General features: G+C 45.9%; 1 protein-coding gene across 4 annotated transcripts in view; it reads right to left on the reverse strand.

Annotated features, from left to right (window-relative positions):
• Positions 1–6,001: 6,001 nt before the first annotated feature.
• SMG5 (SMG5 nonsense mediated mRNA decay factor) overlaps positions 6,002–14,978 on the reverse strand; it is a 45,746-nt gene continuing 36,769 nt past the window's right edge. For 3 of the 4 annotated variants that reach the window (XM_073323371.1, XM_073323373.1, XM_073323372.2), the window contains 4 exons: positions 14,414–14,504; positions 13,270–13,344; positions 12,540–12,678; positions 6,002–11,279 (listed from right to left, as the gene is read on the reverse strand). In XM_073323371.1, coding sequence (XP_073179472.1) covers positions 11,196–11,279; positions 12,540–12,678; positions 13,270–13,344; positions 14,414–14,504 — 389 coding nt within the window. In that variant the 3' untranslated portion in view covers positions 6,002–11,195. Of the gene's footprint in view, positions 11,280–12,539; positions 12,679–13,269; positions 13,345–14,413; positions 14,505–14,978 lie in introns of those variants that run through there. The other variant, XM_073323374.1, reaches the window with a different exon arrangement.

Below are 14,978 nucleotides of genomic sequence, written 5' to 3' on the forward strand. Positions count from 1 at the left end.
GGGAAGCCTAAATATTGGAGCCTAAATACCTTGGGTCACCGTTAAACCAAGCTGGCATGGACACAGGGCTGAGATCAAGTTGAAGAAGGGTAGAGGTGGAGTTTAAGTGGGGAGGGTGCTGCAGTAATCTGTTAGGGCCCAACTGTAGCTCACACCCTTCATCATTAGCTAGAAGAAAGTCACCTGTGGAGAGATTCAAGTTCAGAGATAACCGTAAATTGGGAAGAGCTGTATGCCCAAGCGAGGACAAAGAAATAATACAGGAAGACCTAAAGTACAATTATTAGTGACTTTCACTTAAACTAACTGGGGCTTCCCTACAAAGTGAGTTATTGCATGGCCAGCCAGGGCGTGAATCTAGAGTGCACCGGCTCGCCACGCAGTAACGGCTGGTGCGGTCGCTGCTACTGTGCAGGGAAAGTCCCTGAGCGCAGCGTGGCGTATGCCTGCTTGAGAACTGCAACATGCTAAGCTGCACTCTAGGGCTTCAGCAGCGTCCACATGGGAAGTTACACACGTGCGGCAAGCTGGCGCTATGGATTTGCCTGCTGGCTTGCCATGCATTATCCTGCCATGTAGATACGACTTCACTGCTGTAAACAAGACACTTGTCACTTGTGAAAATTTCCCCCCAGTCCCTGATTCAGCAAAGCATTTGCACTTGCTTAAAATTAAGCGTGCATGAAGGTTCCTCCCTATTCACCAATGCATTAGGGCATATTTCTCATGCCCCACTAATTGGTCTGTTTCAGAGTAGCAGCCGTGTTAGTCTGTATTCGCAAAAAGAAAAGGAGGACTTGTGGCATCTAAGAGACTAACAAATTTATTTGAGCATAAGCTTTTGTGAGCTACAGCTCACTTCATCGGATGCATGTAGCCCACGAAAGCTTATGCTCAAATAAATTTGTTAGTCACTAAGGTGCCACAAGTCCTCCTTTTCTAACTGGTCTGTTTGATCCATAAGAGATAACACACCCTATGATCCCTTTTGGTGATCAACATGGAGCTTAGAATGGCAGTACAGGAATGAGACAAGAACAGCTGGGAACAAGAAAGGTTGCACTCCTGTGTTTAGTTGCAGACCATGCTCGACAAGGAGCTGTCAAAAGAAAGGGACAGTTTTACAGGTCTGGGTTTACAATATGGCACTAGTGTTTGCCGGAAGGTGCTCAGGACTCGAAGGCAGATAGTGTGAGAAACTGTAGAGGATGCAGAAGAGAATTGCTAGAATGAGCCAACGTCTGGGAAACCTGCCTTACACTGAGAGACTTGAATAGACTGACCTCCTTTTATGTTCTCAAAGAGAAGGCTAAGAGGTGACTTGAACATGGTCTACAAGTACCTCCACATAGGTACAAGACACCAGATCATAAAGGTTTCTTTAGCAACCAAAGATCCACAAGATCCAATGGCCAGCAACCAAAGCTGGAAATTGTCAAAGGGTGCACGTATTTAGCAGTGAGTGTAATTAACCATTAGAAGTTTCCCAAGAGATGTGCGTGGATTCTCCATCACTTGGAGGCTCTCTATAGAGCTAGAGCCGCTCTAGCTCACCCACAAGATATGGGCTGGATTCAGAAATCATTAGATGCCATGCTCTGGGCGATGTTACGCAGGAGCTCAGACTAGATTATTCCCAATGGCCCGTTCTGGTGTTAAACATCTATGAACTTCAGCCATGACCTGCATTTTTAAGAGGGCTGCAGAACTAGCTCCTGGTTAATTTCCTTCGGCTCAGAGCACGTGAGCCGCATCTTGCGGCCCATTCAAGCAGAGGGCAGCCATGGGGCTGATTAGCATTCAGGCTCATGCACATCAGGAATTGAAGCCAAAAGGAGGCTAGCTTTTAAAACCAAACCCTCTCCACTCCAATCCTTTGGGCTAGAATGAATCTTCATAAAGCCAGTCCTGGGATGCCGTATGAGGCATTTCAAACAGGCCTCATGTAACTTTAAGCACCGTTACCAGGAGACTGTAGTTCCTTCTTTAATCCACCTCAGAGGCACAGCATGGGTCAAGCTAAGAATCATGTTAAATGTGTCCATAAAGGACCCTCAAATCCAATTGATTATTTATATTCAAGTAGAGCCAACTGTCCCAGGTGCTCTACAGACATAGACAGACTCTGCCTGGAAGAGCTTACTATTTAAATAGCCAAGGCAAATGAAGGCTGGGAGGGGAAATGGAGGCACAGAGGGAAAGTGATTTGTCCAAGGACACCCAGCAGGTCAGTGGCAGAGCAGGGAGTGGAACCCAGGTCTCCTGACTCACTGGCTGATGGGATGCTCTCTCCACTGGACCATGCTGCTATCCTCTGTCAAACTCTCCCTCGACACCTACACTCGATAACAGTTTGGCATCCGGTGTGCCAAGACTGCTGTTTATATAAATCATCATCATCTCAGGGCCACGCATACCCCCCCTCTATACATGGTCGTCTCTTGCCATGCAAGCTGTCTGGGACAGGAACTGGTTTTGTGATGGGCGTACAGCACCTAGCGCAGGGAGCCCTCCCCCTCCATTTGGGCTTCGAGACATAACTGCTATATAAATAATAAATAGCCACGTGGGTTTCAGAAGAGAGCACATGATGAGCTAGTGGTAGAAACAATGACAGAAATCCAGGAGGCCCAGTGCCCCCGTAAACATGACAATCAGATCAAGAAACATTCAGGGGATAGCCATGTTAGTCTGTATCCACAAAAACAACGAGGAGGCCGGTGGCCTTATTGGGATCCAGGAAGTGGGCGGGCGAAGCTCACCCACTGCTAAAGGATCCCCCCCCAGCCTAAGGGGGAGATCCACAGGACCTGGGAAACCAAGTAATTATGGCACCTTAAAGACTAACAGATTTATTGAAAGCTAATGCCCAAATAAATCTGTTAGTCTTTAAAGTGCCACCGGACTCCTTGTTGTTTTTATCAGGAAACATTGCAAGTGAGCTAGCTAGGACTGTATAACTGTAAGGATTTTCCGAGAGAGCAGTGAAATCCTAAATCCAATTATCTCAATGGGCCAGGCTCAAGATGTCCCATAAAAATATGGCTTCCCCTCCCTCCCCTTCCCACGAGCCCAGCATGCGGTGCTCAGATACGATGGTTGTGAGTGTTGTCAAAGAACCTATCCGGAACAGAATTCTAGCCGGAGCGCTGCAATAAATCCATGGGACAGAAGGGACTCCTGACCCAAATATCACCAGTCACTCCAGGGAGACGGGGGGGGGGGGAGGGGGAGGCAGCCACCCAGGTACAGCAAACAAAACCCGTACTGCTGCTTTGCAGCAGGATCTGGGTCAGCTGAACAGGGGCTCACTGTCTGTATGGAATGAAAACCTTGGTGCTGGGTGGAGGATGTGTCCCTAGAAGCCGCATATTAATGGTGCATCAGGAGCACCAGCCTTTGACCCAGTTGATGCCAGGCATTGTCTCGGTGTGATCAGTCCAAACCAACACCCAGACATTTTAAAATTCTGAGGATGCAGGAGCTGTCCCCGACTGCCCCCCTTTTTGTGCGGCTCCTGGCACGACCATTTAGAAACAGGGCATGCTTCATTCCTCGTTAGAAAGCTGCTGCTCAGCTTATTGTTCTGGAAGGAAATGGAGGGCCTGGTTCTCCTTTGCACTAAGGCCCCTTTTCACCACTGGCAGCATAAAGGAGCCTTAAAGGAAGTGTAATTTACATCTGTGCCCACTTCAGCGGCCCCTGCCAAAGCATTGTAAAGGGGCCTTAGTGTGAACGAGAATCAGGCCCTAAGGCCACCATGGAAGATTTTTAAAAACTGAGGCCAAGATTTTCCAGTGTCTTGTGATTTCGGGAGCCTAGCTTGCCACACACCTTAAAGAAGTTGGGTTGTCAGAAGCTGAACGCTCCGCTTCTTTCTGAAAATCAGGCCCCCTTCCAGATGGGTCACACTCTTTCAGTCGGCCCCACCCTGCTGAATGTCTGTTGATATTACTTCCTTGAAAGCAAATACCTGGGGAAACCGGACTTTTATTACTATTACAGCTGTGCATAGACACCTCAACTGAGAGCAGGGCTCCAGTGTGTCAGACGCTGCCCAGGCCTGGTGAAAAAGAGCCTCTGTCCCGCTCTAACTAGACTACAAAGGCAGCATCATTATCTCCATTTCACAGATGGGGAAACAGAGGCAGAGAGATATGGACGGGTTTATCGAAGGAAAGAGATCCCTGCCAGTCTGTGGCAGACTTGGGAACAGAGCCCACCATGTCAACTCCCAGCTATGTGCTTTAACCACAAATTCAAGTTTGGCTAAAGCTGACAATGGTCGTCCTCCTAAAAGATACGACCGCAGGTCAGCTCTGAACCCTGCGTTCTCAGGGCTTGGAACAAAGGCGGCGACCCGTGGTGGAAAGGCTACATTCCAGATGCACTATGACATATGTAGGCACAGCAAAGAAACTTGAGTGGAGATCCAGTCTCCCAGGGTGGAACTGATCCCCTCTCCCTCTCAGCTATCAAGTCACTAGTCCACAGCAGCCTTAAAATACCGCCAGAGATGGAGTTCTAGCCACCTCCCTGGGAGCACTATGACTATCTTCTCAACCTTTCAGGTTGGCTCTGAATCGAGTGGGAGGTGCCCGGGTGGTAAACACTAGTGACAATTTGACCAAGTGGAAGCGACCCTCCTCCCCTTCCCGATTGCCTTTCATGACGCCCCTAGGATCATGCACTGATTGGAGAAATACTGGTCTAAGATCTCACTGGAGGGCAACTTTCCCTACTATCTGACCTTAGATCCTTTGATTTATTTCAGCCCATTAATCGCCGCTCGAGCTGGTTGAAAACATGTTCCGTCCCCTCCCCCCCCAGCAAGCAAATGAAAAATTTTCATTATACTTCTAAACAACATTTTCATTTCAAACCAATCTATTTGTTTCCTCAACATTTGAAAAGTTTGAGTGACTGAGTTGAGAGTCATTTTTTCCTTTTGCCACTCTGGAACTTTTTCGAAGTTGGGAGAACTTCTGGAGAAGTTAGAGGTGGAAAAAAAGAAGTGACACACACAAACTTGGACATTATTCTTTTTAGTCCACTTGGTGTAAAAAGAAAAAAGGGGGGGGGACCAAAAATTTGAGAATTCTTCCATTTTCAAAAAATTTGAGATGAAAGATTCCATTTGAAATGAAACATTCCCTTAGAAAAATTCAGTTGAAAATATTTAGCCACAAAAAATATGAGTTTGACAAAACCCCATTCTTTGTCAAAAATTTCCAACTAGCTTTGTTCCTAGTGCATTCAGGTGCTTCTTACACTAGACCTGAGCTTTATTGTATGTTGGAGACCACAGCTCCCATCTGGTACAGCTGAAGCGTTCCTTTATTATAGGAGATTGGGACCCCATTGTGCTAGGCACCGGGCAAAGAGACAGCCCCTTGTTTCCCAAAGACCGTACACCATCTAAACAACTGTGTAAGCCCCAGTCAATGGGGATTCCACAATGGCCAAGTTGACCAAGAGTCCCACACTAATACTTACAGAATGAGGTACTCGGCCTTTCAATGCTAGGTTGCTGGTTTGGATCAGTAATGACTCAAAAACTTGTTGCCATCCCTGGTTTTGCTTCGGGGAGGGAGCACAAACTTTTCACGCTGCTGCATCTGTTCTGTGGCTCAAGGACTGGAGTCCCAGGGCTGTGTGTCTGGTAACTTTCACAAGCATCATATTCACCAGCTAATACAAAGACAGCGGACTCAGTAGAAAGAGGGATGCCCACTCAGTCTCACCGGAGAGAGCAAAACGACTCATGACATGCCAGGAGCCAATCTAATGAAAGGCAATTTCCTGGCGAGGCAGAACTTGTGCCACGAACTCCCCTCTGCGTCTCTGAAGTCAGCGTGAAAATGACATTTAAAAGTAGTTGGAGAAATGTCCAATTTAGCTTGGCATGCACAGATCTACAAGAAAGGTGCCGTTCTGCGTGCCAGGGATGGACTCAACGATCATAAACAATAAAGGGGAGAAATAATGAATGGAGCGATCAGGAGGTACAAACATCTTGTACTTTATTAAGCCAGTCAATGTGTTCCAACCACGGTCAGACGCATGCCATGAAATCAGAGGTCAAAAGGCCCTGTGCCCCCTGTGTCCCAAATCCTCTTTGAGTTCATCTTATCAGACAACTGACAAGTGTGTGGCGAGGTTCCGCTAGGACACACATCACCTGGACAGTGTGCCCACTCCTCCCTGGTTAATCACCATTGAACTGTGAATCCACAGGCTAGGTGTCGTTTTTGCTATAAAATGTCTGGAGAGTGAGCGTTAGCCTCCTTTGACTCCAACCCAGCAACCATTCTCTCAACATTGGTTGTAATGTTTGCAGAAGCAGAGGAAGGATTGGGTTACGGGAAAGCCATACCCATGGTCATTTCCCTTCTCATCCCGACAGACCTCTGATTTCATCATCAGCTGGTATCCCACTGTATTCCCCCGCCCCCTTTAAACAGCTCCCTTGCTAGATGACAAGAAGGAAAAGCTGAGTCGTTTCAAACGGCATTCAAACAAATCGTGTGACCAGAGTGGGGGAACAGCCTAAAATAAAGAATTTTTGGCACAGCCTACCCATACAGTACAGTGTCCAACACACACCGAACAGCGTTTTTCACCCATAGCTACACATATAGACGGCTGCTGGCAAAACAAACATGTCACCCGCATGAGAAATCAAGGATGACATTAGCCCCCAGAAACCAACAGTCTCCGTGAATGCAGCTGTCGTGCTGAAGCTTCTGGGAATCCAACTCGGTGGAGGGGGAAAAAAGGAAAAGAAAAACAAAGCCCAGAAACACACAAAACGATTAAATTAAAAACAATGGTTTCAACCCCATAAAGCACTTTTTTTTTTCTTTTTACCAGCATAGCGGGTGTTATGACGCTTGCGTTAACATTTCTTCCCCCAGGGGCTAGTTTGGACATGGTCTAAGAAGGTTTTTGGTAGCTACTGAGATAGCACCATTTGCATTAGCAGAGGAAGAGCTGGCTTTGCAAGGCTTGAATGTTGCACTAGGAAAGCGTGGAAGGTCAGTTTGCAGCTACAGCTCAGGGTGGTGCTATTGAACGCTGTGGGAGACTCCTGTAAGACCCGAGCCACAGCGCTAAGCAGCTACGGGCACTAGTGCTGTGGGCCACAATACATCAGCTCTCAGTCCCCCACTGGCCATTTAGTGATCTAGCCTCGGAGAAATACTTGGCATTAGCAACTTCCATTGCTGATCATTAAAAGTGGCCACCTCTGTTTGAGTTCTAGCCTGGGATTTGAGATTCCTGGACCAAGTCCCCTGCTGGTTTAAGTCAGCACAGCTCCAGTTATGCATTTAATCATGGCTGCATATTTTTGACAGACCTGTGCCAACTTATTAGTTGGGAATTTTGGCCCATTGTGAGTTGTGGGATCCAGCCTTGAAAGCATCCTCCCCTGCACCTCTCCTGAAAAGAATCAAGCAGTGCCTCCAATTAAAGCCCAATGTAAGAAAATGTTTCATAAGAGGGAACAACGTGCCATCTTCCTCGGTGCCTTGATCTATGGCTGTGCTATTCCACAGACTCAGACGCTATTTTTCATCCCTTTTCCAGTTCAGATTAAATCCGGCAAGGGCACAGAAAGTGTGTTGCTTGCATTGAATCACGGTTGCATGGCCACACATTTTTGAAGGATAAAAGCATGCTTGGGGAGCTTCAAGATGCATCTTTGAAAACTGGCCACCCCTGCCTGAAGCTTCCTATCTCAGCAGAAAGAAGGTTGAAGATGTATACGGAGCAAAAGGGGCGATCAACACTCCTCATGACAGAGGATAACCAAGGGGCCTTTCCCATCCTCCTTAATGACCAAAACACTTGCGATATGACCAAAAATACCCTTTAGACAGGCAGTGCATCAAGACAGGGATGTTTTATAAAATACAGACACACACTCCCCCCTTTAAAAAAAAAAATCATGCCTTGATTTCTCTTTCTGGACACACGAAGGGGGATCTCTTTTTAGCTCAGCAATGTTTATTGTTACAAAATAAATTTGAGGTTAAAAAAACACCTTCAAAAAATGAAATTTAAAAATGTCTTGCACAGCCCCACTGCAACTGTCAAAACAGCCCCCCATCAACAGCCTGCTCAAACAGTCACTCCATTTCAAAAGACAAGGAGCTGTGGCATCAAGCTGGACATCTCTTCTGTGCCAAGGCTTCTCCTCTTCCCTAGCATCATCCTCATTTCCTGGTCACATTTGTGCAGTGCTGGGTAGCTGCTCCGCACCCCCATTCTATCCATGATCTCTGCCTCTCAAAGCTTGGCTCTAGGATTCCAGTCCCAATTTTGGGTTGCACTGTTGCCTTGGAAATCATAACTAACTGCAGTGCCAATGGATCTGTTTGCTGGGGCCTGGTTTTCAGTTTCTGCTTCACTTGCACTGCTTTTCCCCCCCCTTAATCTCATCCGTGGCCATTGGAATATGCTACATCTGAACAGCTCCCATCCTGGGCTTTAGACATTAACTGCAGTAGAACTATTCCCATTTCTTTACAAAACCAGAACAGCATGTCTCAGACGGCACCCCCGGAAGGGAGAAAAAAATAAATATTTCCGAGGACTAGAGATGTAATCAGCTGTGACAAAGCTTCATTTAGTGCAGATCTTGCTTCCGCTACAACTCACTCATGGCTGTGGGTTCCAGTTTGCGTCCTACCAAGAGGAGCTGGGCAGAACACCCAAGTCAGAGAGAAGTCTGATCCACCAGACAGAATTCAAGATGACCTAGACATGTGGGTGAGCGGGGAGTGTACTTTAATGCACTGGTCAGCATCATGTCAAAAACAGGGACAGAATTGCAGGGGGTGAATTGGTTTCACCTTCAAAGCTACACCGCTCTGGCTCGTACAACTCAGGTGGGAGGGTTCTGATGGAGACATCATACACAGGGTAGGTCTTTTTTTACTTTTTGCATCTCCATTACATAAAAACATGAGCTAAACAGAAACAGACCTGATAAAAGAAAATAGCTGCACGCGTGTGGGAAAGGATAAATGCCATGCACTAAACTCCACCTGGGGACATGCCACAGCTGAAATCTGTTTGTAAACACAGGAAGCCTTCAGAAGCGGGTGAAAGCCCCCATTCAGCACTTTTGCTTACGCTGTCTTCTTGGCATGGCCTAGTAAAGCACCACAAGTTTCAGGTGAAGACATAAAGAGAAAATCGGTTAGTAACACTGACCCCTTATGCCCTCCTCTGCTTTCCAAAGGAATAAAATCACCTTTAAAGCACACTGGCTTTCCAAGGCCTTTCATCTGAGCAACAAGGCTGCTGGCTGCAAAATGATCTAAGCTGCAAAGTGGATGAATCCTGTGGGATTCATACTGGTCTGAAACCAAAACGGGACATTTTGCAATTCTGGTATGATGCGTTATGCTGGGAAATCTGCAGGTATTGCAAATGGTTATGTTTTCAAATGGTCCATTCATAGTACACTATTAATAACCAGTTATAGCAGCTTCTTGTCAGGCCAAATTAAAAAGAGCTGGACAGAGACCAGTGGGTTAAACTCATTACTTGCATAGTTGCTGCTGGTTCAAGTGGATGGGGACATCTGGTCTGAAAATACAGGGACACAGATCAACAGAGATGGAACTTCTACCCGGTGCTTCGTGATCTTTATAGCAATGTGCTTTTCATTTATAGGTATCAGTGTTACCAGAAGTCAGATGGAGGATCCGTAGAGAGGGTGCAGGAGAGAGGTTTGTAAATTTACCTCGCAGGAAACAAAGGGAGCTGATTCCAGCATCTGCACAGCTATTGCCTTCCCTTCCTTTATGGATGCTGTTGTACTGACTGAAAGGCACAGAACAGTCCATGAGCCAGCTCCTGATGACACTGACTTGCAGTGACCACTGCATTTCCCCCTCCTGCTCCTAGGGACTACATAAGCTCTGCAAACCCCTCGTTTTACACAGAAGAAGCTGAGTCCGAGAGCAACTGAAGAGACCGTTGATAAGCTTAAGAAAATCCTCTGTATCCCCTCCTCCCCCAACATCCCACTGCAAAATAACGAAGAGGAATTAGGGACCGTTTGGAGAGGTTTTCAGGTCCGATTTGTCTCTTGAGTCTCAGCAGGCTCGAGCCAAATCAACAACCCTTGCCACTGTCTAAGCATCCAATGCAGCTCCATTACGACTACCAGCAACTAGCCTGGATTGCATTCAACCTGTACCCTCCCCTGCACAGAGACCTAATGCTGGGGGCGGGGGTCATTTAGGAGGAGGAATGAATCCTTTCCTCCGATTCTCTCAAACAGCCCAAGCTAGACCTATCATGGCTCACAAAAAACGCAACAAGTACAAAAGCAAGGAATGCACACCAAACTCCTAGCGGGATAGGGAAGGTTTCCGTCTGGTGCTTTTCTCTACAGGCAATAATCACTTTGCACTCCCCCCAGTATGGAAAGGGCCGGAGAGGAATAAATATATTTGTTCCTAAAACTTTTTTTTTGCTTTTCTGTTTAAAAATAGCATCATCATTTCCTTGTTCTCTTTAATTCTTTAACATTTGAAGAGGATGCAGAACCCCAAAGGAACTCCACTTTTTTAAATATGTATATATATATATGTGTGTGTGTGTGTGTATATATATATATATGTATACACACACATACATACATACATACACACACACACACATATGCTAAGAATTAAAAGAAAGAAGATGGAAAAATTAATTAAAAAGGTGTTCATTTTCCTATCACCAGATTCCCAACAAAGAGCACTCTTTGGAACTTTGTCCCCAGCCCCGGAGGCTAGCCCCTTCTGTGTTCCATTTCCACTGCCGTGGTTTTGGCTTGTTTAAATAAAGTACATACAGGGAGCTGCCTGACTATTGGGGACGACCAAGCAGGGGGATGAACGACTGCCCGTCTCTCGCCCATCCCTGCCGACCGGGAGAAGGGGAGATCTCTTCTTGGCCTCGCTGAGGTGTCTCTCTTCTCAGAGCAGTTGGCGCTGTTGGAGATGTACAGTCGTCTGTTCGTGGTGTGGGTGTTTTGTGTGCGTGCCGGAACTGGATTTGTTTTTCTCATGGTTGCTGCTGCTGCTTCTTCGTGTCAAGTCTCGCCTGTGTTTTGTTTCCTTCGTTCAGACACCGCGCGTTCTGAGAGGGGGAGAGAAAGGTACACCAACCCGATGCCCTTCTGACCATCAGCCCATCTCCTTCCACTGCTTGTAGAACTCCAGAACATTTTTTATTTCTACACTGGCACTGGCTGCTGCCTGGATAGCAGACTGGAGACAAAAACAAGACAATCACACACAGAGGGAATTTTTTCCTGCATTGCCAAGACAGCAGACTGGATGATACTATCCGTGTAGGCACTTACATGACCACCCATCACCATGGGATGGTATTAGCCTCAACACCCTTGTGTGAGAGAGTGTGTTATCCTTCAGTCCCAGAGTGATTAAATGACTCACTTTAAGTTCCACATGGAACATGTGGCAAAGCCAGGAAATGAACCCAGGTCTCCTGAGCCCCAGTCCAGTGCCTTCACCACAAGATCAACCTCCCTCCTCAGTTTAAAAGCTCTTTCCTTTCCCTACTGCCAATGGAAGGAGAATTTTTATTTTATTAGGTAGTTCAGAGTTAGATTTTTATTTTTCCTTGACTCTGTGTGTGGGGCAGGGGAAGACATCAGTAAAATATCATGGAACGTTGGCATGGGAAAAGCCCACTGGTCTCCCAAAGTAATCTATCGTCCAACCACCACAATAGAGTCTCCAGAACTTTGTCCACCAAATTTAAATCTCCTAAGGAACGGGGCTTTTTGACTGAGGCTGACTGAGCTCAAAGTTGGGAAACATTTCCTGACAGCCTTCTCAAATTCTCTGTCATTTTTTTCTCTAATTACATGAAATTCCGCCCCTTTGGCCCACCCTGAACAATTCCTGTACACAACATGGAACTATGTTTTTAGAAGTTTTGCTGTTTTCCATCCTCAAGAGCACAAGATCAGTGACAAGAGAAGAACCTGGAAAAGGGGCACACTTTATTCCTTATATAGGAAGCCACAGCTCTTCCAAAGGGGGCACAGCCTAAACAGAGGCTGAGATTTTCAAAGCAGAGAAGGGGATATAGACATACAATTGCCATTTCAATTGATGGGAGTTGGGCGTCTAGGCAGCTTTGAAAATCTCAGCAAAAGTGCCCATGCAGAACCAAAACCGTCGGATTTGTATTCACCCCAGGGCCCCTTTACGCTGCTCAGACATCATAAAGGGGCTTTAAAATGGTGTAAGTTACAGTTATGCCCATTCCAAAGACCCCTTTGCGCTACCAGTATAGTGTAAAGGCGCCCTACTGCAAACAAAAATAAGGGCCACGATTTATAACCCAGGCTTGTGGAAAAAGAGTGCACTTACTAGCCCAGGCAGAAAATACACTTGCAGAAAGGATGCTGATGATGAAAGGAGTTTTTTCCCTTACCTGGGGTCAGGAAGGATTTTGTCAGTTGTTGTAACCCAGTTACCTTATTCTGAGACACTGACCTGCATGGGTGCAGAGAATTTGCTTGGATCATCCGGCTGAAAGCCAGTTATGATGGTAACCATCCCTGTGGTGTCATCCTCTCCGTTCCCTTGGGACACAGTCAGCTGTTTGCAGCTGTCCAATATTTTATAGAGGTTCCTGTCACATTGATGTAAGAAAAATCAAATCGCTATTTGTGTCTGTGCAAACAGATACTGATTTCACTTATCCACAAAAGCATAAGTTTATACAGCTGCAGGGCAAGCTTCATCCTAGCAGTGCAGTGTCTCTCAACCCCATTATTTGTATTAAAAGTAGCACTGAGAGTCCCTGAGATCATGACCCCACATGCACACCCATAATATGAGAAAGTCGCAGCCCCAACTGTCTTTTAATCTAAATAGACAAGACAGACAAAGGGCAGGAGGGAAACTGAGGAAGAGATAAAGGAAGTGACTTGCCCAGCAGTCTAGTGGCACAGATGAGAATAGAACCCGGAGTCCTGAGTCCCAGTGGGACTAGTTGCATGAGTATGGGTTGCCAGATTTGATCCTCCTCCAGTAGATAAGACACTGGACCTCACAGCCCCTTTGTTTTGCAGGTTTAAAACAATCTGAAGAATAGGATCAAATCTAGCAACCCAAATTTATGTAACTAGTCCCAAAGGTGGCACCTCATCCCAAAACCCACCTGGCACGCATGTAATGAGAAAGTAAGAACTCCAAAGGTTGTGCTAAGCTGTAACCTTACCAGGCATCTAAATCCTGTCTCTTCAGTTTATGCCTCTCAAAGTTTTTCCCAACATCTTTCTGGCAACGAATGTACCTGAGGAAAGAGCAGATTTGCTGAGTCCACATGGAGGTTACTAAAAGGGAAAATGTCAATATTTTAAAGCAAAGGAAGTTGTATGATTCTAAGCATGTTGGTTTCCTTGATACTGCTGGATGTTTACCAAAAGCAGGTGCTGCCCTTTCACCCAGCTTGCATAGGTCCCATTTGAAGTTCCTCATGGCTTTCTCTAGTCTCAACTAACCTAAATAATTTGATGTTCCTTCAAATGTAGATACCTCACTGTTTGCACATCACCAGATCAGTGGCATGTAAAGTGCCATCAGCCCTAACACAGATTTCTGGGTCATGACACCATTAACCTTCTGACATTTTACAAGCTGACCATTTATTCCTAATCTTTGTTTTCTGTTTCTCAGCCAATTTCTAATCCATAACAGTACTTTGCCTCTCACCTCATGACTCCTTAGTAGCCTCTTGTGAGAAACTTTGTCAAAGACTTTCTAAAGATCAAATAGATTAGAACACGCAGTTTTCCTTTATCCAATGTGTTGACTCAGTGCACGCGAGTAGACCAGAGAGGAACAATTTCCAGCATCACCCCAGTGGCCTTTTTCTAAAGATAGGACCAGACAGTGGCAAATATCGGACCGCTGACATAAAACCTGATTTTAAGGAAAGTTTGCATATTCTGTTAGCCACTCAGCCGCTTCGTTCTTAAGGGGATTTGATTACATTCTATATGCTTGAAATTCTGTTGGAAAAACCATTCCCCAATTCCTGTCCTAAAATGCTGTGCATCAATAAGCAGCTGCAACTTCCCACACCAGAAGTGGCTGCATTTCATTACTAAGTAACGTGGTCCCTACAGGTACACAGAGATGGTCAGACAGTCGTGTGTTTTGGGATCCATCCATGAACCACATTAAATCATTGTGCTGCCAGTGCCCTCTTCGTACTGCCCTGGTATACGTTTAACTGTGCCCATTTCCCATTCTGTTCTTATTCTGTGTTCTATCTGAACAAAACACCATTTATTTGAAGGACTTTTTCTACATAAGAAACAGATACATTTATTTTAAAACCAAAGGGAAAGGGTATTTACCTGTTTCCCTTTTTAAATTCTGCCTCTAAATATCGGATGCTGTCGCGAGCGCCTGCATTCTCCTTTTTCAGGAAGTCTAAACCATCAATCACTAATAAAAAACAGAAGTGAGAAAGTTAGTTTGCTCGTGCCTTTTGCAGGTTAATCCTACATGTGGCATGAACTCTAGGAGCTGTGGAATTGCCTCTGGCAGGTGGCAATAACTTTATGCTGCTGCTAAATACAAACTAATCAGCTGCTGACCTGGACCTTTCTCCAGTTATTAGCTGATGAACCATGTTAGACTCCAGCCTGAGCTACAAATAAAATGGCCAAAGAAGGACCTATGCAATGATTTTCAGCTGCTACTCCTGAGGCAAGGAGCCTTTTTCAGTAAAACATAAATCTAATTAGTGCTGGGAGTAAGCACTGAACTCACAGCCCTTGGGAATAGGATCCTCTAGCCACAAAACAGGGCAGGTCAGGCTCCTCTATAATGTCCCAACATTGCTCTAACTCTGACCTGAAGAGCTCACCTTCCTAGGGGTAAACAGGAAGATCAACTTCCATGAAACATTAAGTCCTT

The sequence above is a fragment of the Lepidochelys kempii genome, chromosome 24 (genome assembly GCF_965140285.1).
Source record: "Lepidochelys kempii isolate rLepKem1 chromosome 24, rLepKem1.hap1, whole genome shotgun sequence".
In the NCBI taxonomy this organism is placed as follows: domain Eukaryota; kingdom Metazoa; phylum Chordata; order Testudines; family Cheloniidae; genus Lepidochelys; species Lepidochelys kempii.